The 25984-nt window shown below is 38.1% G+C and overlaps 2 protein-coding genes across 2 annotated transcripts in view; both read right to left on the bottom strand.

The window, feature by feature from the left end:
* LOC135693050 (uncharacterized) overlaps positions 1-4130 on the bottom strand; it is a 71612-nt gene extending 67482 nt beyond the window's left edge. Inside the window, exon 1 of the mRNA XM_089116007.1 lies at positions 3989-4130. The gene's annotated coding sequence lies outside the window, so the exon portion shown is untranslated. The remainder of the gene's footprint in view (positions 1-3988) is intronic.
* LOC135685096 (CUB and sushi domain-containing protein 3-like) lies at positions 113-24570 on the bottom strand. The gene is made up of 21 exons (XM_089116010.1): positions 23527-24570; positions 23079-23170; positions 20934-20979; positions 18392-18473; positions 17519-17619; positions 17083-17285; positions 14846-14864; positions 14414-14509; positions 13392-13721; positions 12344-12691; positions 11708-12046; positions 11246-11413; positions 10945-11121; positions 10088-10261; positions 8897-9091; positions 8232-8360; positions 7490-7642; positions 6750-6923; positions 5061-5249; positions 4405-4584; positions 113-4171 (listed from the first exon to the last, which is right to left on the bottom strand). Exons 1-21 carry the CDS (start codon positions 24434-24436, stop codon positions 3966-3968), a joined length of 4311 nt encoding a protein of 1436 aa, XP_088972136.1. The 5' UTR covers positions 24437-24570; the 3' UTR covers positions 113-3965.
* Between the last annotated feature and the right edge of the window lie 1414 nt (positions 24571-25984).

The following is a 25984-nucleotide window of genomic DNA, read 5'->3' as shown; positions in this document are numbered from 1 at the left end:
ACGAATTAAATGCACTCGCTCCGGCGAAGGAAGGAGCGACTTGCCTGAAATAAAAGAAGACTATGAGCATTTGATCTTTTTCGTCTTAGTCTCGTATAGTTGTACATGGGTAAAACCAGCTGGCAGTACAAAAGAAATCAGCCATCTTAGATCAAGGTGCATGGGAACGCAAGCTTCACGGCAGTTACGGTTATATGGAAACTAGCTCTTACGGGCCCTTACGGTGCCGCCGACATGGCAGCTGGAAAGTGTTTCCATTAAACTTTTCACTGCCGGCGGTACCGTAAACATGGCAGCTGTGGATGGAAGCTAGGTGCCGGCGGCAGTCTAACGGCAGTTACGGTTATATGGAAACCAGCCTTAATATGCGTGTAAAAGTGTAACATTGTGAAACGCAATGTGTTTCAAATCACGTGATTTCATCGTAGTGCGATATTATGACACTTTATAATTATCAAATTTACCACAATGCTTTTTGAGTTTAAAATTTCACGCATTTCCATCAAAAAAACTTTGGAGTCGCCATTAATGTTGTACTTTTTGCATAAACGTAACAAGGGAAATCACAGCACCACTTCTTGTTAGTACCACCTTGTTAGAAATAGTTCGAATGTTCTTTACATTCTGAACATTATGAACCAGAACATTTGTGTTCCCAGACCGGTTCGCATGCTAAATTCCACCATTCGTTTCCATGCCCTGTTTTTTAAATGCTTGGGTACGTTTTGGTATAGACAAAATTGCCATGCGTTTGTGTAGCCGGACCGTTTTGCATGCTTTATTACACCATTCGTTTTGGTACTCTATCGTTTAAGAGCTTGGGTACGATTTTTCATAACCAAAATTGCCATGCGTTTGGGTACCCGGACCGCTTTGCATGCTAATTTCCACCATTCGCTTTGATACTCTATCGCTTGAGTGCTTGGGTACGATATTGCATAACCAAAACTGCCATGCGTTTGAGTACCCGGATCGAAATGCATAAGGTTACCGAAACGACATGACACCGGTTATGTGCTTGCGTTTTTGTGATTGGCCTATTTCGATCCACCTCCGAATATATATTTTTTCCATTGTGTTTTTTCGGACCTATATTCTTACATTCTGTCGTGTAGCGTGACCTTTTCAGCTCGTTTATTATCCATTGGGGTTGGTCTCACCCATTTTTCTAAAGGCAAATATGGTTTTCTGCAACACGCTCAGTTGAATTCAGCTTTAACAATGAAATGTGCCAACAAAAGTATGGTGTCGCTATGGGTAGCCCTCTGGGACCTGCCTTCGCCAATATCTTTGTTGGCTTTCATGAAGAGCGTTTGTTTGACTGCGACCAAAAGCCAGATGTATATTTTCGGTATGTAGATGACACATATACCATTTTCAAAACAGAGGCTGAGTGTGATAATTTCCTAAAACGCCTTAATGGCCTTCACACAGCCCTAAAGTTTAAATTTGAAAAGGAAGAAAATAACTCCTTGCCATTTCTAGATGTTTTGGTTAGAAGATCTGGCACTGGACTTCTCACTAGTGTATACTGTAAACCAACATTTTCGGGGTTAAATACTCGATGGAGTTCGTTTTGCCCAAAACAAAGAAACATCAGCCTCGTCAAAATGCTTACACATAGGGCACTGATGATTTGTTCCAAGTCTAAACTCGACTCGGAACTTGAACAACTAACAAAGATCTTTCTGGAGAACGGCTATCCAGAGGACATCACTTCAGTTTACATTAAGGAGAAGATAGGAAATTTCTACCGAGGAAAGGGAAAAACTGAGCGGAAAGGATACATCATATTGCACCCATGTAGCTGGACACGGGCAGTAGATTTGAAGTTCTTGCCAAGCATGACAACAAACGATTTCCTGACAAGCTTCAAAATGTTTATTGCTGCGAAAGGAAGGCCTAAAAAAGTTATTTCAGACAACGAAAAGACTCTTCGCTGCTGCAAAGTGGAGCAAGAGAATTCGCAAGGATGAAAGATCACAGGATTACTTAGCTGAACAAGAGATGAGATTTTGCAGTTCAATATCAGTCGAGCTAGTTGGTGGGGAGGAATGTTTAAACGAATGATCAGTATTGTGAAGACTATATCGATTTACCGTTACTCACACCTAACGTTCTGATACATGGTAAATCAATCTATGTTCCCGAGGAAGAACCGTCTTCATTAGAATCAAAGGACCTTAGGAATAGAGCAAAGTACTTGCTGCGCTGCAAAGAGCCGTCGAGGAAAAGGTGGCAATCCGAGTATGTTCGGGCATTACGTAAGAGACATAACCTTAGACAATCCGAAAAGCAAGCAGACGTCAAAAGAGGTGATATCGTAATGATCAAGGAAGACGCAAAAAATCGTGCGTGATGGAAAGTCGGTAGAGTTGCAGAGATGATCCAGGATAGGGATGGGGTGGTAAGAGTGGTCAAGGTTATTACCGGTAAAGGAGAGTTTGAAAGACCAATACAATTCTTTTATCCGTTGGAATCAAGAACATGCATGAGATTAACAATTATGAACTTAATGAAGAACTTTGACTTTATATTTGACGCCCTTTGGGGTCAAATTGGAGGAGTGTGGGAAATTTCAATTTTTGGACGCTGCGTAATAAACTGAGTTCTATTTGGTTTTGTTGTTATGTTAATAATGAGTGAAGCGAGAGGAATAAGAAACGGGGAGAACTAACGCAGAGACGTGATTTGTAATGTAAGTACTTTAAGGGACGAGATTTAGAGACCTTTTTATTCTATTTACTTCTGCTATTTAACTGCTTATCATAACCTGTTATGTTGATTACATTTATTGAATTATTATTCGCTGTTCTTGTTACCTTCATCTATCTGCGTGTTCATCTTTACGAAGTGGGCTAGGCCTATCGCCGTTCAGTTTATCTAAAAACACTTGCTGCAAAAAATTTTCTGGGAATCAACAAAGTTTACCACATCGTTAAACATGAAGTAGCTCAATCTTCAAAATTGGCTTCAAAGATCTCCAAGCTTCTCTATGCTTCGCTTCGTTACAGTTCCATGAACTTTTTAATATTTTGTACTTGTACAAGAGTGGAATCCCGATAATACGAACCCCGGATATAAGGAACTTCCCGGTATAACGAACTTTATGTATGGCCCCTTGGATTCTGCCTAACAAATACCTTACAAATGCTCTTGGTATAACGAACCCCGGATATATGGAACTCTCGTTATTACGAACCATTTTTAGGTCCCTTCATTATAATTTCCCTTCATATAACGAACTTTTATTACCTGTTATTTTTGTTTATTTTTTTCGGTGCTCATTCATCACTTTCTTTTAAGGAAAATCACTTCTGTGATCGGCAAAATATGCTTATAATATACATTTCTAGCACTGGCTGATAAACTCAGTGCACGAGATGAAGGTTTGATTGCGTCAGAAATTACTGCAAATGAGTACATTGATACTAACGAATATCCTCTTACATAAGAGACATTGGCAATGAGCGATGACAAAACTTTATTGAGAGACCCAGATGGAGAAGCAGAAGACAAATGAAAATGTGATGTAATCGAAGACCTCATTCAGGCACCAATCAGGAGCGATGTGATACCAGCTTTGCCAATCTCATGGTCCAAAAGTATGATAGGAGCATTAAGATTTTGATTTTAAATGACCAGCCAGTTGTATCATTTGAATGCAAACTGATTTTTTGGAGTTGAATGTGCATAGAGGTTGGAGATAGCCTAAACATGCTCACCGCAGGTTTTAGGCATGCACTGCGAAAAGACCTGAAAAACATTTTCTCTCGGTTTAGCGAACTCCCGATATAACTAATTATTTTCTGGTTCCCTTCAGAGTTCGTTATAACGATATAACAAACTATCAACCAGAATCAATAGCCCCAAAGCATCTTTAAGTTATTACAATTTTTTGTCGTATTAGTATTTTTTTCTGAGATATCTCAGAGTATTCACTGAATACCTTGAATACCAGGACGCTACGCCACTCGTACTTCCCTACCTTTGCACTGAGGTAAAACGCCTGACCACACCAGTCCTTTGCCGCTTATAAAATTGCACGTGCGGTTTACATCTCCAGACAGGGAGTAGCCAGAGACACAGCTATATACGACTGTTTCTCCAACGACAGAAATTCCTTTCCTTTTTCCGTATTTTGGAACACCAGGATCTGGGCATGATTGAGCTGAAAAAATGATAAAACATGATTCAAAACCTAATGCAAGTAGCAAATTTATGAATTGTTTTGTTTACAGTAAAAATTGTGGTAAATAAGTTTTTGGGGCCAAAAATACTTTTTTATAGACCCTTACTTACATAAGTGCTTGCATAAAATAGCGCACAATAACGCTGTGTATAAAATGGACTAAGATTAGCAAGAATTATTTTAAATAGGCATTCAGCAATTGAATCGGTAACCTTGGCAATTTGGTTCAGTTCCTGACCAGGTACCACGTGAGGAGCATGTTCTGTTTTGACTCCCTCCTGTCAGATTGTATCCGGGTTGGCATTCATACACGATTTTATCTCCAAAAAGAGTTCCATTCAAATACACCAGTTTGCCATTGGCGATTTCCAATTGTCTTCCACATGAAATTCCTGTGATAGTATTTGTCTATAAAGTCACAATTTCTACTACAGAAATGCTTCACAACTAAATACATTTTAGAAAAAGTTATAAGTGTTTTTTTAAATCTTTTTTATCACCAGTCTCGGGGCCCCTGCTGCAATGGAAACAAACTTGGGAAAAATTTTGATCATAGAATAATGGGATCATTTTTAAAGGAATGAATATCACTTCCACCAGTCTGATGTTGGAGCATAGTATCTGGGGCGTCAAGTTCAAGTTCAAGTTAAAGTTCAAGTTTTAATTTTATCGTCACCCTTATCCAAATTTTCAAAAGCACTTATTCCCCTTTGAAGTTCAATATTCCATATCACACTGAAATATCATGCGAACATAAACTTGAAAATATGAAATTTAAAGTCAAAATCAATTGTTAACTCCTTCACTGAGTAATCGCAACCGATTAGATTTTTAGCTTTCAGACAGTCACACCAAAATGAAAACATACTTTTGCAAGCAAGGGGCAAGCCTGTCCAAAAGGCATGTGTCTCGTTTGCTAGACACACTCTTTGGAGTGATCCATTCTCGCTGATGTGTCCCTCCAAACATTCGTAATTGATTTTTGACATAAAGTTCCATCCATCTGTGACGTTGGTGAAAGCATTCACCGATGACCCAGGATCTCCACAATTAACCGCTAAAATGCAATAACAGAAGTTCATAAAAAGCAGTGGAAAAGTCTCTTGCACAATGTTTAAATGCTAAAATACCTACCATTTCTTAGAAAAAAACGTCCAGATTGATAACAAAGACGACTAATTGTGACAAGGCCCTTTGCATGAAGTTTAAATTCTTGGCAGTAATTTTGCCTGTTGGTCATCTTCAAAACCTTCAACCAAGGGAGAATCTCATTTGCTATCGAAAATCTTAATTTAATTGATTCGTAACAATCCAATTGATTCGCCATGCTTCCTATGCTCTAAACTACGTTAAAATGTACATCCAAATATTTAAAAAAGCCCAAGAAAACTTCTAGATTCAGCCAGTGGCGTAGAAAGAGTGGGGTCAGGGGGGCGAAACACCCTCTGTAAAGCCAAACAGCTATTTTGTCGGAAAATTTCTGATCTTGCCGGAAATATAACATTGTTTTCCATTTTTATCCAAGTGTTTTATTTGAGAGGACAATCTTATTATAACCATTTCTTTAGTTGTTCTGAATCAGGTTGGCAACTTAAAAATGCCGTTTGCGAAGAAAAGAACATAAAATCTTCAATCAGTATGATTTATGAGACATGACTTTGGGTAAAAAATTATACTTTGTCTCCTGTTATATTTCAGTTCTAATGTCATGTCGTTATGTTATGTTCTGAATCTTTGTCACAACTTCTTTGAAACTGCGTCAAATGCTCACCAATATGGTGCACAGCATGCCACAAAAATGACATTTTTGAACACGATAAAATACTTTGCAATCTGGTATCAGATCTGTGCATTTCCTTGGTGCTAAATTTTTGGAACAATATTCCAGTGGATATAAAAGGATCATTGTCTGTTGACATTTTTTGTCAAGAGAACTATCAAATTTGATTCTAAAGCGAAATTTATTGTTCTGTCACTAATGTAAATGATCAATTACATTAAAAGCCACCTTTGAAAAAGGGGTGTTCTCTCCTCTTTTATCTCATTTACTGAAAGAGCTCCTCCTAAAGAAAATCCCCTGCAAACAACATCTTACGTAATTGTTATTTATTGGCTGTTATTCTGATTATTTTGTGTAAGATATTGTATGTAGACGAATTTTAAAATTTAAAAAACTGAACTGAACTGAACTGAACTGAACTGAACTGAACTGAACTGAACTGAACTGAACTGAACTGAACTGAACTGAACTGAACTGAACTGAACTGAACTGAACTGAACTGAACTGAACTGAACTGAACTGAACTGAACTGAACTGAACTGAACTGAACTGAACTGAACTGAACTGAACTGAACTGAACTGAACTGAACTGAACTGAACTGAACTGAACTTTGTTCAAATGTATGAAAAATAAAGTGTCTCTTAGATTTTTCTCGGAGAATCTCAGTTTTTAACCCCTTCTATGAAATTTCCTATCTACGCCACTGGATTCAGCCCACTGGATTCAGATGTTGTTTAATCAAAGCACAATTTAAGGTTAGAATAAAATAAACTTACCATTGCACGCAGCATAGCCACCACTCCAGCTGCCTGATTTCAAGCACCGAATCTCTTTTGGGCCAGTTCGTAAATATCCAGCATTACATTGAGAAATAACAAGCGCTGGATGTCGGAAGGATGAAAATGCTCTAACCCCATTCACCAGGGGTGATGGTGCTGGGCAATTAACACCTGGGAAAATTTCATTAATTTTAGAAATACAGTAATAAGCTTATTCCGCTTACCTGAATCATTTTTCAAAATAATCTAGATACTGATCTCTTAAACATATAACATTGGGAATGAAACCGGGAGTCTCACAAAGAGGTATCACCCCCAAATTGTCAATAAACAATTTGAAGAATTTGTCTCAATTTTGATTTTTGAGACATATAGAAACATTTTCCATAAATATGAGTCCCTGAGCTTACTTGAATTTGATAATGAGTTTGACAACGACAAATTATTGCCGTCCCTTTGTAAATTCTAAAAAGTGTTCCAAAAGCGACAAATATATTTTCTTTAGTTCAAGGTTAACACAATTTTAGCAGGGCTAACATTGCTAACATTTCTCCCTGGCTCAAGTACTTTAAAGTAACCCTTGAACTTTTAAAAGTCACAGTCTGCCCATAGGGCATTCTCCATTGGAAACTTTTCAGACAAACAAGTCTCAAACAGCAAATATATTATCAAAGTTTTTTATAGTGCTAGTACTCAAATTAGTTGATATACTCTTACATTTGTGTTTAGCAGCTTACCTAAACAAGTGCGGTTGACAGTCGTTTGTGGAACCAAACCTTCCTTGCCATCATACAAATAGTATCCTTCCAAGCAACTGCAGTGATAGCTCCCAGCTGTATTAGTACAATTGTGGGCACATCCACCATTGTTAACTGCACAATCGTCAATATCTATCAATGAGAGGGAAAACGCATCAATGTACTTTGCCCTGTCTATCGACCGATCAACGTTGAAAATGGGCTCCTCGGCGGGTACATGCCGACTGAAGACGTTACAATAAATCTATTGGATAGTCCCGTCAATTGGATTTAAATGGTCATCAAAATCCGTCGGGACAAAGTGCCTTTAAAACAACAAATCTCAAAAACACAAAAATAATTAACAGAGGTCTCTACGTATAGCCAAGTTTTCACAAAAGCCTCATCACTTTTAAATTAAAAACATAAATAATCTGTTATGTTATTTAGAGAATTAACGCCTCACAGCAGGGCAAAAACTTTCTACTTATTTGAATCTACTAGTGTTGGTATTTTCTTGATTTGCATCGGCAACTCTTCTTTTGAAAATTAACTAAGCAAAAATATGGAGAAAACACATCGTATAAATTTCTTGGTAAAGTTCTAACAATCCAACATTGTTTTCTAATGTCAGGTCCGTAGTATCGAAGCTAAAACTACGTTTTCATGCTAAGACAGTGAATGAGAAATGGCAAGAAATTTTAATTCAGTGTCGCTTAACTAGATAGTTAATCTTTTTAACCTTCACAAGTGTCCCTCTGTCCTTTAACTTTCTGGTATCCTGCTCTACAGCTACATATGTACGACCCAACAGTGTTGGTACAGATAGCTCCAGGTCCTTTGCAAGGTACATTGCTACATTCGTTGATGTCTATAAACGTAAAGAATAATGGAGAATCTAGCAGAATAATAGGATTCTGAGCAATTTCACGTAAATATAATTCGAGTAAAAATTGGATATCTAAGTATTGTTTCAATGCACTCATGATTGATGGTTGAAAACATAGACGTGTTCAAAGATAAAAATAAAGGGAAAGGGGTAAAGTGAATACAATCAACTTCCTTCAAATCTGGTAAATCTTTTAGCAAAATCATCGATTAATTTAATAGGCCTATCTTCACAAATGCTCCAAAAAAATAATATTGAAATAAGTATCGAAGGCGATGTTATATATCTCAATAAAAGAGACCAGAGCATCAGTTGAATTGCAAATGAAGATAGACAAAATGAAACTTTTCTGCCCTTTTATTAAGCATTGAATACCAATGTAGAAAAATTCTAAAAATTATTTTCAAATCATTCAAGATTCAAAAATGGAGAAAGTAAAAAAAGATAACAGTTTTGTTTTCGATAAAGATCAAGTAGGTAGCTCGCTTTGTGTAACAGTATGTGAAAACAGGAATTACCAAAACATCGAGGAGCAGTGTCGTTGAAATTTCCATTAGCTTGGCAAATGATCGACTCTGAGCCTCTTATGCGATAGCCTCTATTGCAAGTAAAGCTAAGTATTTCTCCATAATTGATTCGAACAGGAACTGTGCTGTTTGGGCCTAACAAGTATTTTCCATTGACTGGTGCTGGTACGACCATGCAGAAGACAGCTAAAATGCAAACATTTATAAACAAATTCAATTCACTTCAGTCCGTCTGAAATTTCACATAAATATAGGAAATACACGATGAATTAATGATTAAGAGCTCAAAATACTTACGAAAGTCAAACTTGATGAAATATTTGTAGCTTAGTTACACTTTCGTACTTGTGTTATTGAGCATTGAAAAGAAACATCAACAAACAAAGTTATTAAAATGAAAGAATCGTTAGGTTGCCAGGGTCCTTGTTAAATTTGAGACTCAAGTGACTTAGACCAATATTTCTCACTTTGGCAAAAGCAACGCATTTATCACAAGGCTTCCCCAAAATTAACTGTAAAAATCAATTTTCTTGACTCACTGTAAAAGAAATGTAGAGGTATATAAATACGGTTCAAGAAGGGGTAGTGGGGCAATGTGGGGAATAACTCAAATACCTTAGGGTCAATTTTCATAGAGAGCAGGCGTTAAGGGTTTACCAAATGATAAGACCATTTTTATAAATCGCTGACTGACACCGTTTCGAATGAAAGTATGACTTTCTTGAGCAAACATTTCAAATAATTGAACAAATTATTAAGGTTAATTTAATTACATTATTGTATAATTTCATGAATTAACCTCTTTTCTTTTTGTCTTGATTTAAGAATAGGCCGACATGTGCCTAGTATTGAGTGCATTGCAAATGGAACAATGATATAAAAATTTTTTATAATTGAACAATGATATAGGCTTTGGCTGGTATTAAAATTATTGGTCTAGAACAAATTTCATTCTCAAATGAATTGGACTAAAATTTTTTAAAATCGCAAAAAGATTATTTTGCTCATCTGTCTGTTGCAAAATTTTTAAGCAAAAGTTCTCAAATGCTTAGTAGCTATAATCAGCAGCATATTTCTTACTCATTGTGGTTTATTTCTAACTTTGAACTGAAGGATGATAATTTCGAGAAGTCTCCCTTTAACCAACTTTAATTATATAAAAACGATGATCATAATACGTACGTTTGCATGTGGGAATTGGTCCGGACCACTTTCCCTCTGCCCCACAAATTATGGTTTTTGGCCCGTGCAAGTTGTATCCGTAGTCGCAAGTAAAAGACATTACTGCACTGACATTAGTATTGCTCGTGCTTCTTGCTCCATTTGCAGGTGTCCCAGGGTCTCCACAACCAACATCTAGAAGGACAATCAAATCGGCGTCACCTCATACTCATTCTACATCCGGCATGCATTTGGTGAAACTTGGCACTAGGCTAATTTTTACCTAAAGTTACTGATTACTTTAAAAATATTCGATAAAAACTGAAACAATGCATTGAGAGAGTGAAAGTAGGTTTGAGGTAAAAGATGGAAAGTTACTGTTAGGTAAAAGAGGTAAAAGATGGAAGCTAAATAACTGAAAACAGAATATCTACGAGGGAGGTTGGTAATGGTGTGAGGGTGTAGCCGAAGATAGAATACGAGAGAATATATTCCTTTTGGTTGCTTGGATGAGAACTACCATGAAATAAGACATACCAAGGGGAACAGAATAGTATAAGAAAGATTACGCGATGTTAACGAAAATAAAAGTTAATTCAACGGGGGGGGGGGGGGTGTGACTCAAGGGATATTTCTCACAACATGCTATTAGCAGGATTTGTTTTGCATTTCGTCTAATTTCGATGTTAGAGAAGGGATCATATTTTTCTGAAGTATTATTTGATGTGTATGATTTTGAAGCTACTTTACATAGTCAAAAGCTAGCCATGGGCGTCCATTGCTAAAATTGGCGTTTTCTCTTGAAAAGGTCTGAAGTTCTTTTATTTCCTCCCCTTACCCGCAGCTGAAATCTAAAATATATGGGTCAGTGTGCTTACCTATACAATTTGGCAAAGATCCGGACCACAGTCCATTTTCTTGACAACGACGAACTCGACTTCCATTCAACTGGTACCCCCCAAAACAAAAGTATGTTGCTGTGCTATTGAAGTTGTAACTGCCATTGATTTGATACACGCCATTTGCGATGATTCCGGGGGGACCACAAATGATTTCTGTCATAAAAAAGGATATGCAAATAATTGACAAAAAAATACCAATAGTTCAAAAACAGTTTTAAAAAAATTTAGAGAGAACGGTGATTTTATGCAAAAACTTTAGGATGATTGACAAAAATACCTTGGCATTTTGGAGCTTTCGCAGACCACATTCCTCCAAAAAGACAAGTTGTTGTCGCACTGACATTAAGCCTATAGCCACTGTTGCATTTGTAAGCAACCCGAACTCCAAAGTTTGTTTGCACTGTGCTTATGGATCCATGCTCCGGAACCACTAACTCGGGGCATCCTACCCAACAAAACATCAAAGTAAGATTGATTGTGAGCAAAGGAGTAGAATAAAAAGATTTCTAACCTTAAAACATGAAAAACTGAAATGACATCAAAATGTCAGACAGCTGTCAAGAGAAAAAAATAAAACTATAGTAGGAGGGAGGGAATGGTGAATATCCATTTTAAATATTTACTCTATTCTCAGAACTAAGATTATAATAAAACATGGAGACATGACTTTCCGAAAGAATGATATAGAAATTATAAGAGAGATTTGATTTGACGACGTGAGCACGACCTTGTTACGTACCAACGGAGAAAGAAATTCGAAATCCCTTTTTGCTGTAACTGTAATCTGATTTGAAGGTAACATCTATTTTGGACGTAGCTGTATCTAGGATCCAGGCCTCCGAAGCCAGCCTCGCAAGTTCTCCAGAATATCTTTTAATCGAGGCGCCAGTGTTGCCATTCAGCACATCGAAAACATCAAAGTCCAATTCAGTGTCGAAAAAATGAAACAGTAAGTCGATGTTTCTTCCGTTTGGTTCGTTGATTTTCCATGTGCAATCTAACATATTTGGGTAGTTTTTATAGCCAAATCCTGGACTGGAAATTACACCTTTCGTTGCATTAAGTTCGATGTTACAACCTGGAAGGTAAATGAAAGAAGTCTCAGTAGCCTCTATCAGGAATGGGCAGAAAATATAGTTGCAGAGCAAAAACAAGCTACAAAACTCAAATGGCAATTATAGCATCTGGCCTACCAGGAAAGCGGTGGCAATAACATCATCGCATTATATGTATTTCAAGCTGTTTTTTACTGGGTTATTTAGAAAACGAATCTTGATGTAATTTAAGATTGCAGTGAATGGAAAAGCTTTTTACGAAAATTCCAACATTGTATCAACAATATGCTCTATGTTACCACAAAGGGCATTCTACCTACCTCCGTACACGACTGCCTTAAAACCTCTACTACCATTGGCGCGATCTGACGTGAACTTCATCGTGAGCCCTGCTCCAGTCGAAATAAACGTTTGCCCAGTCTGTGCGCCTGACAATCTGGCGATCAATTTATCTGTGCTCAAAACACCATCCCTTATGTCTACCACATCATTGATAAGTTCGGTTTCAAAGTCAACAAAACGGAGGCTCAGTACACTGTTAGGGTCGCCAGTAATCGTCCAAGTGCATTTGGAATTTGTTGGATAATGTAAAGGATATTTTGGTGAAATGATTTCCCGCATTTGACCTTTACCAACATTCAATGCTTCTCCACAAGCGCTCTCATTTACTGAAGTAAGATGAGAAATCAGGAAAAAATGGTTTTAAAGAACTGAAAACTCGTTTTAAGATTTTGTGTTTGTGTTGTTGCTGTTGTTGCAGTTCTTTGTTGCTGTTGTTGCCGTTAATTTATTTATTACTTTCATAGTTAAAAACTTATAAAGTATATACAAAGTAAACCCTATAGGATTGATCCTTTAACGTTAATGAAACTCACATTAATTTAGACTAAAATTGACCGATTTAATCTACTTTCTACGAATTTGGGATTTGCATTTTTTGGGCTGTCGACGGGCTAAGCGGTTTGAAGTATTGTAATACTTGAAGATACCTTTTTCGGGGCTCATGCTAGGAGAGATGTACAAAAAAACAAAACCAAATATTGTCTTCTATTAAAAGAAACATCCGAACCAACTAGTAGCAAACATTTTTCCAATCTGCGTTATCTTTTAGTTATTCTCGTTTACATTTTTAATCGTCCAATGGCAACGCATTATTTCAACATTGGTTACAACAAAAAACTTCATGATAGAATCATAATGGTCTTTGGCAGTCTAGACCAAACGGTAAATATGATAATGGTATTGCTTCTTGCGACAATTCCTAGATTCATGCTGCACAGTATATTAGCTTCAAAATATATATTATTTTCAATAGGCTGCACAGGATAACGCAAAGCTATAATATTTCATTGTTTGAAAATCACTCACTTGTGCTGTAGTTAGCCAAGAACCCTTTCTTCTCGATGTGTTTGTCAGATACAAATCGGACAAGCATTTGGTTACCAGATGACAGCAAAGGTGTCACCTTGCCTAGACCCATCAATCGAGCAATGATCTTTGAAGACGAGGTTGGCCCATCGTAAACATCAACATAATCGAACCCAGGCTCCAGGTGAATTTCTTTGAATGACAGCTCCACTTTTGACTTCAAAGGAACCGTGATCTTCCAAGTGCAGTCTGAATCAGATGGGTAAAACCTAGGGTACTCTGGTGACGTAAAAGAGCCATTTGTTCCTTCAAGCATCCCTCCACAGTTGTCTAAAATGGAAAATTTACACAAACTCATCTGAATCTTTCATTGCTGTTCATTATACAGAAAGGAATAAAAATAAATTGTTAATCACGTAAACGCGGAGGCGTAGAGCGAAGGGACGCCAGGGGGGCTGAGCTAAATCTGATGATGAAAAATAACATAGGGAGCTCGTGATTTTGCATCCAGAATAACAGAACATATTTTCCAAAAGACAACGACTAATTCATAGATTTAAAATGATTAGAGAAAATGATGATGCGTTTAACTACGGTTGAAATTCAAATTCAGGTAAGGCTCTGAAAATGAGAATAATTTGATGTTTTGAAGCGGCTTTTATATAAAACAAGATCGACATATACAAATGAGCAATGAGGAAACTCAACCAGTCATTGAAACCTGTCAAGTCTGTTTAATTCTGCCTGTTGGGTTAAAAAAATAGATTGGGTTTTTTGCCAGATATGAAGAGGTAGGCCTAAGTTAAAAGTTAATGACTCTAAAGGCGATAGTAAATTGAGGGCGATTCAAACAAATTTTTCAGACCATCTCTCTTTTTAGTCATAAATTGTGACAAGAAATGAATCCGCCAACTTTAAACTACGTGTCAAAAGTTACTGCAAAAATTAACAACGACCATACAAATTGGCATTTTTAATGAAAGAACAAAGGAATTGAAAGGCGCAAACAAATAGGCACGCACTGCAATTTCTCTCATCAGAGTTGTCTCCGCAATCATTGACGCGGTCGCACACTGCATACTTTGTTATACACTTTCCATTGTCACATCGAAATTGCCCTGCAAACAATTACATGATTTGAGAAATTAATTGGGTTTTTCTCGATTTTTCACGATTGGGTTTCAAATAAAACAATTCACATTAGATTCAACTAAAGAGAGATTAGTTTTCAAGCTGGAATAATTTGTTTCGCTTTTGCGTTCAGTGACAGGTATAACGGTTTAAAAAGATCAATGGTTTAAACTTTTGATAATCCTACTGGCCCTCATATCATATATCCATATCAAATAAGTTAAACGCATATCAAACAATGAATGAACAGAGAATTCGACAATTGTTCTTTTAGAATGAAAGTTCGGAAAAACAGAAAAAGAAAACATAATTCAAAAATATACCTTTGTAACAAGCGTTGACCTACGAAAGAACTGACTGGAATTAACTGTCGTTTAAACTTTTTTGATAAACAAAAATATTGTCAAAAGTTCAATGGGTAGGGTATAATATAAAAATTGGAGACAGCTTTTCGGTTTGACACCATCTCAAATGTTAATATTTTTGCTGGATAAAAATAGAAAAGGAACACAAGCAGGGTTGGATATAGGCTGTTGTACAAGTCAAATAAAGCTAGGAATTTACGTTGAACCGTACTTTGTAAAATTAACGAATAGAACCAAAATTTTTTAAAAGGAATATAGGGCTCGACAAGTATAATGGAACGACAGATATACAACAACATTAAAAAGAAGCATATGAGAAAGAGCTAAAAGCCATATGTATGTATTTATTGAGGGCACGCGGGATTTGTTCGGATGATCGCCAGTTACAGGACAAGTTACGGGACTTGACTGGATGCTAAAGGAAAGAGGGTATGAGGAATCAGTTATCACAGAACAGATAGGTAAGGCATGTAAGCAGGATAGGGTCACGCTACTAGATAAGGCTAATTGGAAACATGATCACAATGGGAATGGGCAACTTGCGCGCAGTATTATTGCTGTTGTTGTCTTGGAAATGACCAACGGGAAATGTAAACTTAACATTCCCTGTTCAGCAACAGCAACAGCAACAAAAGACTTACCTAATATGGAGCAAACCCAATTGAGATCTCAGTCCGATCAAAGTTTGCATTCATAAAGCATTTTCCAATAAATCAAGCTATGATGAACCTAACTAACTCTTGAACTGGATTGGTTTGCCTGGGTCGTATGGGGCGCAATTCAAGCCCGGAGCGTGTGTGGGTTGGTCTGTGTATATGTAAATTCCGGTGAAGAAATTTCAGAGTTGGAGTTTGATTCCACGTCGCTAATCACTGCGAAGGGGATTTGTTGAGGAAACGAAGCAGCATTCGTTCGAAAGTCCGTTGGCTTTAAAAACTTTGCATTATAAGCACATGCGGAGTTAAAATCGATGACGCTAAATATACATCACATAATCTTTTCTTTGGTAGAAACATTTCTGGCTTTTATGGAAAAGGCTCTTCCGATGCAATTTTTTGCCTCAACTCCCTGTGCGATTACGGCATAAAAAAAATCAATTTTTGGGGCCGAGTACAAACAGTGAGAAAAAATGACGCGGTTGATCGTAACATTAATTCCGTACCAAACCGTGATTTGGACTGAAGGTGAAAAGTTTCTCCTTAAACGATTTTGTTCCCACACACTCAACAAACAAAGTAAAGATATTATATATAACAACCTCTCTATTCTACACAAGGACTCAATAACAAAGAAAATATTCAAAGCTCAACCTCTGTTGGCCTACAAAAAGGATAAAAACATCAAAAACCACCTTGTACGCAGCAACCTTCGTTCACCTGAATCTCCTGGTACCTCACCTTGCCACCACCACCTCTGTCAAACCTGCAACCACATCAACCCATCTACCACCATTTCTAATGGTAACAAGTCATTTACTGTTAAATCAAGCTTCAATTGCTCTTCCTCATCTGTCGTATACTGCATCTCTTGCACAAAATGTAATGTTCTGTATATTGGTAAAACATCGCGCCAGATTAACAACTGGTTTGGCGAGCATTTACGTAATGTCAGGAACAAAATCAACTTCAACAACAAACACGACAGTGATTCTGATAGGAAAATTTCTAAACATTTTAACCTGGCGAATCACACAGAAGATGACATGTTAGTTTATGGCCTCTTGTTTGCCCCAACGGACAGTGCAAAGAAAACGTCGCTGGAAAAACGAATCAATTCTAAACTTGGAACTTTATATCCCTCTGGACTTAACAAACAGTTTACGCATTTTTAAAAACAACCCCCTCCCCCTCCTTTTTCTTTGTTTTTTCTTTTCTTCATGTTTGTATGCATATATATACACATACATAAATTTTGTATTTGTGTATATGTAGGCATGTATGTATATATAATTTTTAGCTCTTTCTATATATTTCTTTTCCATGTTTATATTCGTCATTCTATTCCATTTGTCGAATTCCATATTCCTTCGACGTTTTTTTAAGTTCTATCGTCGCTTTTCAATTTTACTTGATAACGGGCTATGCTCGAAACGTCATGATTTATTGAACAAAAAATTTTCCTGGTACAATTTACTTACAGTCATCGTTTTTATAGCCTATTTTTAGTATGCGTCACAAGCCTGAACTAAAGCATACCTGACAAATAAAGGTTTGCTCGTCCTCACAGAAATTGTCTGTCCACAAGAATCTGCGTCTTCCCCGCGTTTGCAGTTCGACGCAGTCTTGGCCCGGGGATTCATCATCAGGCTCCCCCGGAGCAAACCACCGGAAACTGTACTTGTTAGCTCTAGTTCCATCAGACCATTCGAATGTGCCTTCGGTTCTGCGATCGTTAGCACCTGGTTAAAAATGGAAGCTAATTAATGCTATACAACATATGAAAATGATAGAAATTGATAATTTTCTGTATCTATATGTTTCTTCAGACACTATTTAGTTATTTGTACTAGGACAATTCAACACAACATAAACACGAGCACAAATATCCAATATGCAGATCCCAATGGAAAGATGTGGATTCACAGAGTTGCCATAAAAACAGACTAAGACAACGAAAAACGAGGAATCTTACCGATCCATACTGTTCTTCGCCTCCGATCGAAATACCTCACGATGCGGAACAAGAAGTAGTTGGTTGCCCAGTCACGAATTGTGACCAAATCACCCCCAAGACTAAAAATGAACAGTTATGCAATTCAAATGAGATTTGGGAAGGAGCGTCGAGATAGGGTTAGGCGGGGCAAAAAGTCCTTTAACAGCTTTTTTGTCAATTGTTTCTCTGGTGCTAAGAAAGACGGAATTGCATGGTCACATAGAATTTTAATAGGGGCACGTTTAATAAATCACCTCAGTCCCTGAGCTGCCTTTCTGCCGCCCTGGAGTGGGATAATAAAGGCTTGCTTGTATAACAAAAACGTACGAAACAGTCAATGACCTTTGAGGGTATTCTAGGGTTTGTTTGAGTTTTCGCTTTTCGCCTTCACTTTTCTGAAATAAAACCAAACCAGAAAGGTAGACTAGACTTAATAATGTATATCTCTGCTACCATAAAGTATTCTCAAAACTTCATAAAAGGTCTGTGAAAAAGCATCACTTTTTTACACTATCAAACTTTGGTTTCAACATTAGTCTACAACAAAAACCAATTTTAAATGGCTGTTGAGAAGAGAAAATAAGCAATGCTCAATAACTGTTTTAACATTTGTTCAAGATTAATTTTAAAACGGAACTTAATCCATTATACCGTCATTAACCATCAGAAGGGCCGCAGTTTTCTTGTCTCTCTTAGAAAATTAGTTTCATAACATTACGCTTGATAAGTGGAATTTATGGACAAACAGTTTTGTTGTGAAGTATCGGGCAGATGCTAAGTCAAACCGATTCCTTGGACACATAAAAACGAACAAAGTTCGATAAAAAAGAAATAACGCAACGACTTCAATACCTTCTGCAGTAATATTGGGCGCCCAGCCATTGCATTGGCTGGTTGACATATAAGTAGCATCGGTTGCATCTCTGAACCCATCCTTAAAAATTGAAAATGACAAAATCATCAAACGTGCATTGGTTCATTAGATTGGAAGCTTTCTAAGACCCTGCTTGTTCTGACATTGAGAGAAAAAGTACTTTTTCCCAACCCATATGATACATTGCATTAAAAGCCATTGTAATAGTGAGATTGTGCAATCAATCAACAGAAAATCTATTTTCTAACAAACAGCTAACTTGATAGATATGCTGATATTTGCAATGTTTCAATGTTGACAGTCGAGAGGCTAGAACTTTGGAAAAAAAGAAAAGGAGATATTCCTTTAGTCATGTCTTTATGCTAAGAATGCATACAATCAACTTTTGAAATGCAATTAAAACACTAACAAAAACAAATATGGGGAAAAGAGAGTTATTGGGCTTCTAAAAAATGAAGAGGGAGAGCTTATGTTAGATGACAATGAAGTACCAGGCCTTATGAATGAATTTTTTACAAATATTGGTGAAAAACTGGCAATAAATTGTGATGAAACAGAACAAGACATAGAGTTTCTCCGACAACTGGGTACATTGATATAACTGAGAATGCTGTTGCCAAGAAGCTGAGAAAGCTCAATGTACTGAACGCATGTGAACCACAAAAAATGCCAAAAAAACTAAGAACAGCATTTGATGAGCTGAGTTTTCCAATAACGATTAAATGTAAAATGGGATAAATTGAAGGAAAGTTCCAAAGTCAGTGGAAAATTGGAAAACTAAACCAGCGCACAAACAAGGAGAAAGAGCAGAGAAAGGAAACTATCGGCCTCTGATAATGCTATCCATTCCAAGCAAGGTAAATGAGTCATTGATATGCGATGGTATGGAGAAACAAATTTACATGACAAGACATTGACTTCAGGAAGGCGTTTGACTGTGTAGGCCACATCACACTAGCCTGCACCGCAGACCAAAGAGAATTGGGACTGCGGCACAGGCTAACATCATACTTGAACAGAAATTGATCGCAACAGGAGTCAGTGGCAAATTAGATCAGATGATTGAGAGCTACCTAGAAATAGGAAACTAAACGAAAAGTTGAATGGAGTTAAATCTGAGATAAAATTAATTGCTTATGGATTGCCTTGAGGTTCACCGTTAGCATCAAGACTTTTCTCATCTTTTGTGAATGATTCCTGTTCTTTTTCCCAGCGTTACTTTGACAACTACTGATTTAACGTGCGTGTCTTTACGCTACAGTATTGTTCTCAAACTGTTATCGGCATAGTTTGTGACTTTGAAATCCCCTGACCACCGTGTTGTAGGCAGACGATTCTGAAATTCTTCTGAGAAGCGCCCAAGTAGCGCTGAATTGTTTGCAGCAAGTCCTACAGCGAGTCCTACAGTCGGTAGCAAAAGCTCCAATAAGCAATTCTCTGTCGGCCAGTATTGACTCCAATTGTCTTGACAGTGCAATGAAAACGACAACCAACCCCATTAAAAAAATTGGATACAAAATTTTCCGGGTGGCAAACAGCTGGTATTATCTTCTTCCAGGGGGTGGCATGGAGTGGCTATGGCCCTGGTATTTATTCTATAAGATATACTGATGAACACTGACGAAACACTGACAAACAATCCGGAAATTCTACAGAAAATTTCGCATTTTTATAAAGAATTGAGAGTTTATTCTCAGTTAGTCAGTTGATCAGGTGGTAAGTATTTTCTTGACAATTTTAGCAAAGGTTTGACAACCTAACTCCATGCATCTTTGTAAAAGGTATCAAGGCAGAAAAGATAATCCATTATTCAACAAAACTTCTTGTTCGTAAATCAACCTTTTACAACAGTCTTCTTAAAACAACTCTCGCCTACACTCTGTCTTTCCCTCCTTACGGTCTTACCAAAAAAACGTGATCTAAAGTTCAAAATTAATCTGGGGGTTAATCCGTGGGATGGTTAGTGTAATCACATATTCTTTGTGTGGTTGGTTGATCTGTTGCGCATCGGCATACCGGAAAACAAGGACCCAGGACCTTAAGGCAGGACCCAGGACCAGGACCAGGACCAGGACCAGGACCAGGACCAGGACCAGGACCAGGACCAGGACCAGGACCAGGACCAGGACCAGGACCAGGACCAGGACCAGGACCAGGACCAGTACCCGGACCAGGACCAGGACCAGGACCAGGACCAGGACCAGGACAAAGTTTTAACTACTTTCCTTGAAGACACACGATGGATATGAAGCCGAGTTGTTCAAAAAAGCTCAATTGATTGAAAGTTTTGGAAAAATTTCTCAAACAAATTTACGAGCTGACAAACAAAGCTAAACCATTGCGCTGTTTTGTGTTCTTTATACCACTTTTTACACTTTTAAGCATAAATAATTTTCCTATTTTTTGAAAAAGGTTGGAGGAATACTCAGCTTATATGACGTCATTGCAGATTCCCTTTAAGTACTTTCTGTTGTATTTTCACAAATGAATATTCATTGATTTAAATTAAATAGTATTTACCTTGAGGGCACTGATAGTGTCTTCGATAATAGTCATTATTCTGGTTCTGCAATAGAAAAAAGAATTCTTTACAGAACTACACAGCAAAAGAAGTTCGTAAAAACCATATTGAATTTTCCAAAATATGGCCATCTAATCAAATTTAATTTTTTAGGTTTGAATTTTCATTATAGATCTCAAATGCATTCATATATTTACACTCATACTTAAAAATCAAAGTTGCACCTGCCAACCTAAGCAGTTCATTTTAAAAACAATTGCGTGAACATAAATCATGGTAAAGTATCAATATCTTTAACTACCATAAAATGATAAACGTGATAAGTTTGGTAAAATAATATTATGCCAATAAAAAATAATAATAAGGTTTTGAATCGTGTTCTCAAAAAATGTGTGGGGTGGGTGGGAGTGGATGGTTGGGAGGATGGGTGGTTGGGGAGTGGGTGATTGGGGGTTTGGTGGTTGGGGGTGGTTGGTTGGGGGTGGTTGGTTTTCATTGGGTGGTAAGGGGATGGGTGGTTGGAGGAGTTGGTGTTTGGGGTGGTGGGTAGTTGGGGTGGTGGGTGGTAGGGGGTTGGGTGGTTTGGGTGGTGGGTGGTTGTGATGGCAGGTGGTTGGGGTGGGTGGTTATGGTGGGTGGTTGGGGTTGGGTGGTTGGGGGGATTGGTGGTTGGAGGGGTTGGGTGGTTGGAGGGGTTGGGTGGTTGGGGGTGGTTGTTTCCGGGTGGGTGGCTGGGGGTGGTTGGGGTGGTGCGTGGTTGGGGTTGTGTGTGGTTGGGGTGGTGGGTGGTTGGGGTGGTGGGTGGTTGGGTTGGTGGGTGGTTGGGGTGGTTGGGGTGGTTGGGGTGGAAAGAGTGTTGTAAAAAGCAAATGAACGTGAATGACGTTTGAATAAACTAGAACAAATCAATGTGGAAGGAAATGGAGATCGGGTGTTGGAGCAATAAGAGAATTGAGATTGAGAGCAACTGAGGGTTGCACTTCGTTTGTATTTGATATATGAGCTTTTGTATTTAAAAGCCTTTGAGAAAAGCAAACATTTTGAGTTGTTGTGATTTTACCGATCCATGTGTAACGTAGCAAGGAAAAAGGACCCGAGAATAAAGAAATCGTTGCACTATATACAAAAATGATTAAGAACCAACACGCATATTAATTGGTAAACTTTAATCTGTAAGCTATCAGAAATTTATCCACTTCTGTCCAACACTAAAAAACAACTCTGCTCAAACTCAAAACGCCCTTCTTATGTCAATCTTCTACCGTGTTACGGATTAATGCGATTTAATTGGAAAGTTAACAAGACAGTATGTTATTGCATCAACGTGTGAAAATTAGCAAACGTAATAATGATGATCTTAACACGAAATTTATGCTAATGACGACATTCCCAAAAACAGAATCATATTTAAGCTGTTCGTCTGACACTTTTGATCAAAACACTGAGCTAAGAAATATGAATACCGTAAATCCTCGAATAAGCCCCCACGCTCGAATAAGCCCCCCCCCTCGAATAAGCCCCCATGGGAGCTTGTTTGAGGGAAGCATAATTGCAGAATAATATCTTATTTCAAGAAAGCCCCTACAGGACAATAGCTATACAGTATTTCTTCCTTCGACTGGAGACCATAAAGCAAAAAAGTGACTTTTGTGATGAAAAAAATAAAAAATATTTGTTAGTTCTTTGTTAGATTTGTTATAAAAATTATGTCGTGTTTATGTCGACCTTTGAGGAAAATGCTAAACTTTGTAATAAGCCCCCCCTCGAATAAGCCCCCCCCCTCCGGTTAGAATAAGCCCCCACGCAAAAAATTCATTTTTGAAATAAGCCCCAGGGGCTTATTCGAGGATTTACGGTATAACCGATTGGAAACGCGAGCACATGATCGATGAGGTTGCCCAATCAGTGCCGCGTGCCTATTGATAATATCAATAGAGTCCTAAAATGAAAACGGAATCCCCCTTTTTACACAATAGCGGTTCTTACATGTTTAAATAGATAGATTCCAAAAGGACGATCGGCCTCTACCAATAATCCGAAGCATGTAGCCCATATAGTAAACTGTTATACACCAAATCGAATGATATGTTGAAGTGGAATTCTGTCGAAAGATTGCACAGAATTGTAAAATTAAACGAACCTACCTGTAGGTGAAGTTTGATTGTAATTCTGTGAGTCATCGGTCGCGACCGGAGGAGCTGTACGAGATAGTGTGCCGCAGTGCATGTGAACCAGCCTTGAGAGAGTAAAATGGATCAATGACAAGCGACAGGAGGAACTGGGCGGGGTCAATGAAATACTGGGAGGGCGTACAGCTCCTCCGGTCGCGACCGATGACTCACAGAATTACAATCAAACTTCACCTACAGGTAGGTTCGTTTAATTTTACAATTCTATTTCGTCATCGGTCCCAGCTCCCTACAGAGCTGCACGAGATTTTAGAGCAGTCATTGAGACATTTACGTAGAAAACTAGAACAAGCATCAAAGGGTTAACTACTATGATTGTATAAAAGGGAAGAGGCGCCATTGCATGTAAATCGATACTGGAAGCATATTAATTGGAAAAGAAACCATAAGAAAGCATATTAACTGGAAATTAATGCTGTTCCAAAATTAAAATTATTTTCAGCAGGCAAATTATAGAAACGGCGAAAAGTGTGTTCGTTTGACCACCCTGCAGCTTGCAGAACATCAGCCAAATGATTGCTATTGGAACGCACAGCCTGTGACGTGGATGCGGCCCGAATACTATGGCATTTATACATAGTTGTGTCGATTCCTGCAAGAGCAAGGAATGCTTTACTCCAACGTGCAATTGTGTCAGCTGCAGCAGCGCGATGCGGTTTTGTATGAGTTATCAACAACTGATGAACTCCAGAACGTAGCTTTTCTGTTCGTTTAAGGTATTCTGCTAGGTGGGTATACACACACAGCTTTGGTTCAGCGCAGTACTTTTCAAATCGAAGTGGTTTTTGATGATGGCCTGGACGAGAATGCTTTAACAGATGAACAATGTAAAAGACGTAGCTAGAAGTGGTAACTTCCATTGCATCAATACGTAAGGCTTGAATTGTCTGTCGTCTTTGACCACTCAGCAAGCATAGGAGAAAAGTTAATCGAAGAGTAAGGTCTTTAAGAGTCAGTTGTTCCACGCACGGACAAGAGCGAATGAAATCAAACACAGTATGGACACTCCAAACAGAGTTATACTTCGGAAATGTGGGGCGCAATTGGAAGACACCTCGCATAAAACGTCTGACAATCGGGAGGTTTCCAAAAGATATTTCATCATTACTAGAGTTTAATATGGAACTTAGTGCACTACGAGCGGTGTTGATACAGCTATACGAGAGGCCGGATTCAAAAAGCGAGGTTAGAAAGAGCACAGCATTATATACATTTGGTTGAACTGGATTGCAGCCATGTCGAGTACAAAAGTCAACCCAGCGTTTTATATGAGTAGCATATTGTTTTTGAGTTGAATCTCGCCACGAAGCCATAATGATATCTACAGAGGGGGTCGTGAAACCCTGCAATGAGAGGGCTTCCCAGATACTAAACAAACCATTAACTGCAGTTTGTGGAGAAGCGGATGTTGTAATTGAGGCATTGTTGGTAACCGCAACAGGTTTTTTCTTGGTCTTAGATGGACAGGTGGGGCACACAGCATCTTTTTGAGAATGGGAAACCACGGTTGAGTAGGCCAGTTTGGGGTTACAAGAATTCCGGTTGCTTGATCTTGTTGAATTTTTTGTAGGGCAAGGAGAATGCAGCTAAATGGAGGGAAGGAATAAAACTTTAGATTGCTCCAAGGGAAGGTAAAAGCATTTATTACCTCAGCACCGGGGTCGGGCCTAAGTGAGCAGTATTTATCAAACTGACTATTAAGCCTTGAGGCAAAAAAAACAATGTCCGGTTAAAATTGCAAGCTAGATAATGCATTCTGTAAAACATTTGAGTTCAACATCCATTCTGCATCTTGTTTAAGAAAGTTTCTTGATTCCTTATCAGCAATAATGTTAGATTTGCCTGGAATGTGACATGCTGTCAACCAAAGATTGTTTTCATAACAAAAGGACCAAATTTTGACTGCAACAGAGTTACATTCTTTGCTATGATTAGTGCCCATATGATTGATAACAGCGACAGCAGTGGTATTGTCGATCATTAGCTTAACATGTTTGTTTTTAATTGCAGATTTGAAACTTTTTAGGGCGAAGTATGCAGCTAAAAGCTCCCGAACGTTAATATGGTAAATGATTTCAGAGGGGAGCCATGTTCCATTTGTAGGAACACCGTTAAACGTCGCTCCCCAACCCAGGGGGGGGGGCATCTGAGAAAATGGTAGCTTGAACAGGTGGAAGTCTAATATAACCGAAGCTACTATCTAGGTTTTAAACCCACCAGTAAAGTTCAGCAAGAGCAAGTTTGGTTATGGACATAGTTGTATCAAAATTCCCATTGGAAGATTTTTAGGGCCTTAATTTTTTCATCTTCAAGGTGTCTGTAATGAATGCCTCCAAACGGAACAGCGGGGAGGCACGATACCATATAACCCACAGCTTTAGCGACGTCCCTGATAAGAACGTTATTTGGCTTAACACACAGTAACTCCAGGTACCCCTTGACCTTGTGTTTACGAGCATTTGGTAATGTGACTGTCATAGATACAGAATCCAGTATAAAACCCAAATATTGTATTTTTTGTTTGGGGATGAATTCAGATTTGTCCGGGTGGACAACAAACCCAAGATTGTTGAATTGTTGGAAGGTAGACAGAATGGAATTTACACAGCTACCGTATGAGTTGCTTTGAATATATATATCGTCGATATAGTTAGAAACAATGTGCCCCTGTGACCTTAATGTAGCAATAGGGGGTTTTAGTAATTTTGTGAACTGCCTGGGGCAGGAGGAAAGCCCATTTGGGTAAGCAGTATACGCATATAGCTGATTCTGAAAGGTAAACTTCAAAAATTTCTGGTAACCAGGATGAATCTTCACACTATAATATGCATCTTTCAGATCAATAGATGCCATCCAGCAAC

The sequence above is a fragment of the Rhopilema esculentum genome, chromosome 4 (genome assembly GCF_057945365.1).
Source record: "Rhopilema esculentum isolate cy_ngs chromosome 4, ASM5794536v1, whole genome shotgun sequence".
Lineage (NCBI taxonomy): Eukaryota > Metazoa > Cnidaria > Scyphozoa > Rhizostomeae > Rhizostomatidae > Rhopilema > Rhopilema esculentum.
The sequence above is the reverse complement of the archived record's forward strand: the minus strand, read 5'-3'. Positions and strand labels throughout refer to the sequence as shown.

Excerpts from the sequence above, each read along its gene's own strand:
- LOC135685096 (XM_089116010.1), bottom strand. The coding sequence starts at position 24,436 with ATGGCTTCGTGGCGAGATTCAACTCAAAAACAATATGCTACTCATATA. Across the intron at positions 8,361-8,896 it reads CACTGCTCCTCGATGTTTTG|ACATCAACGAATGTAGCAAT; the intron begins GTAATTCCTGTT and ends TTACGTTTATAG. Across the intron at positions 6,924-7,489 it reads TGTCAACCGCACTTGTTTAG|GTGTTAATTGCCCAGCACCA; the intron begins GTAAGCTGCTAA and ends AAATTTTCCCAG.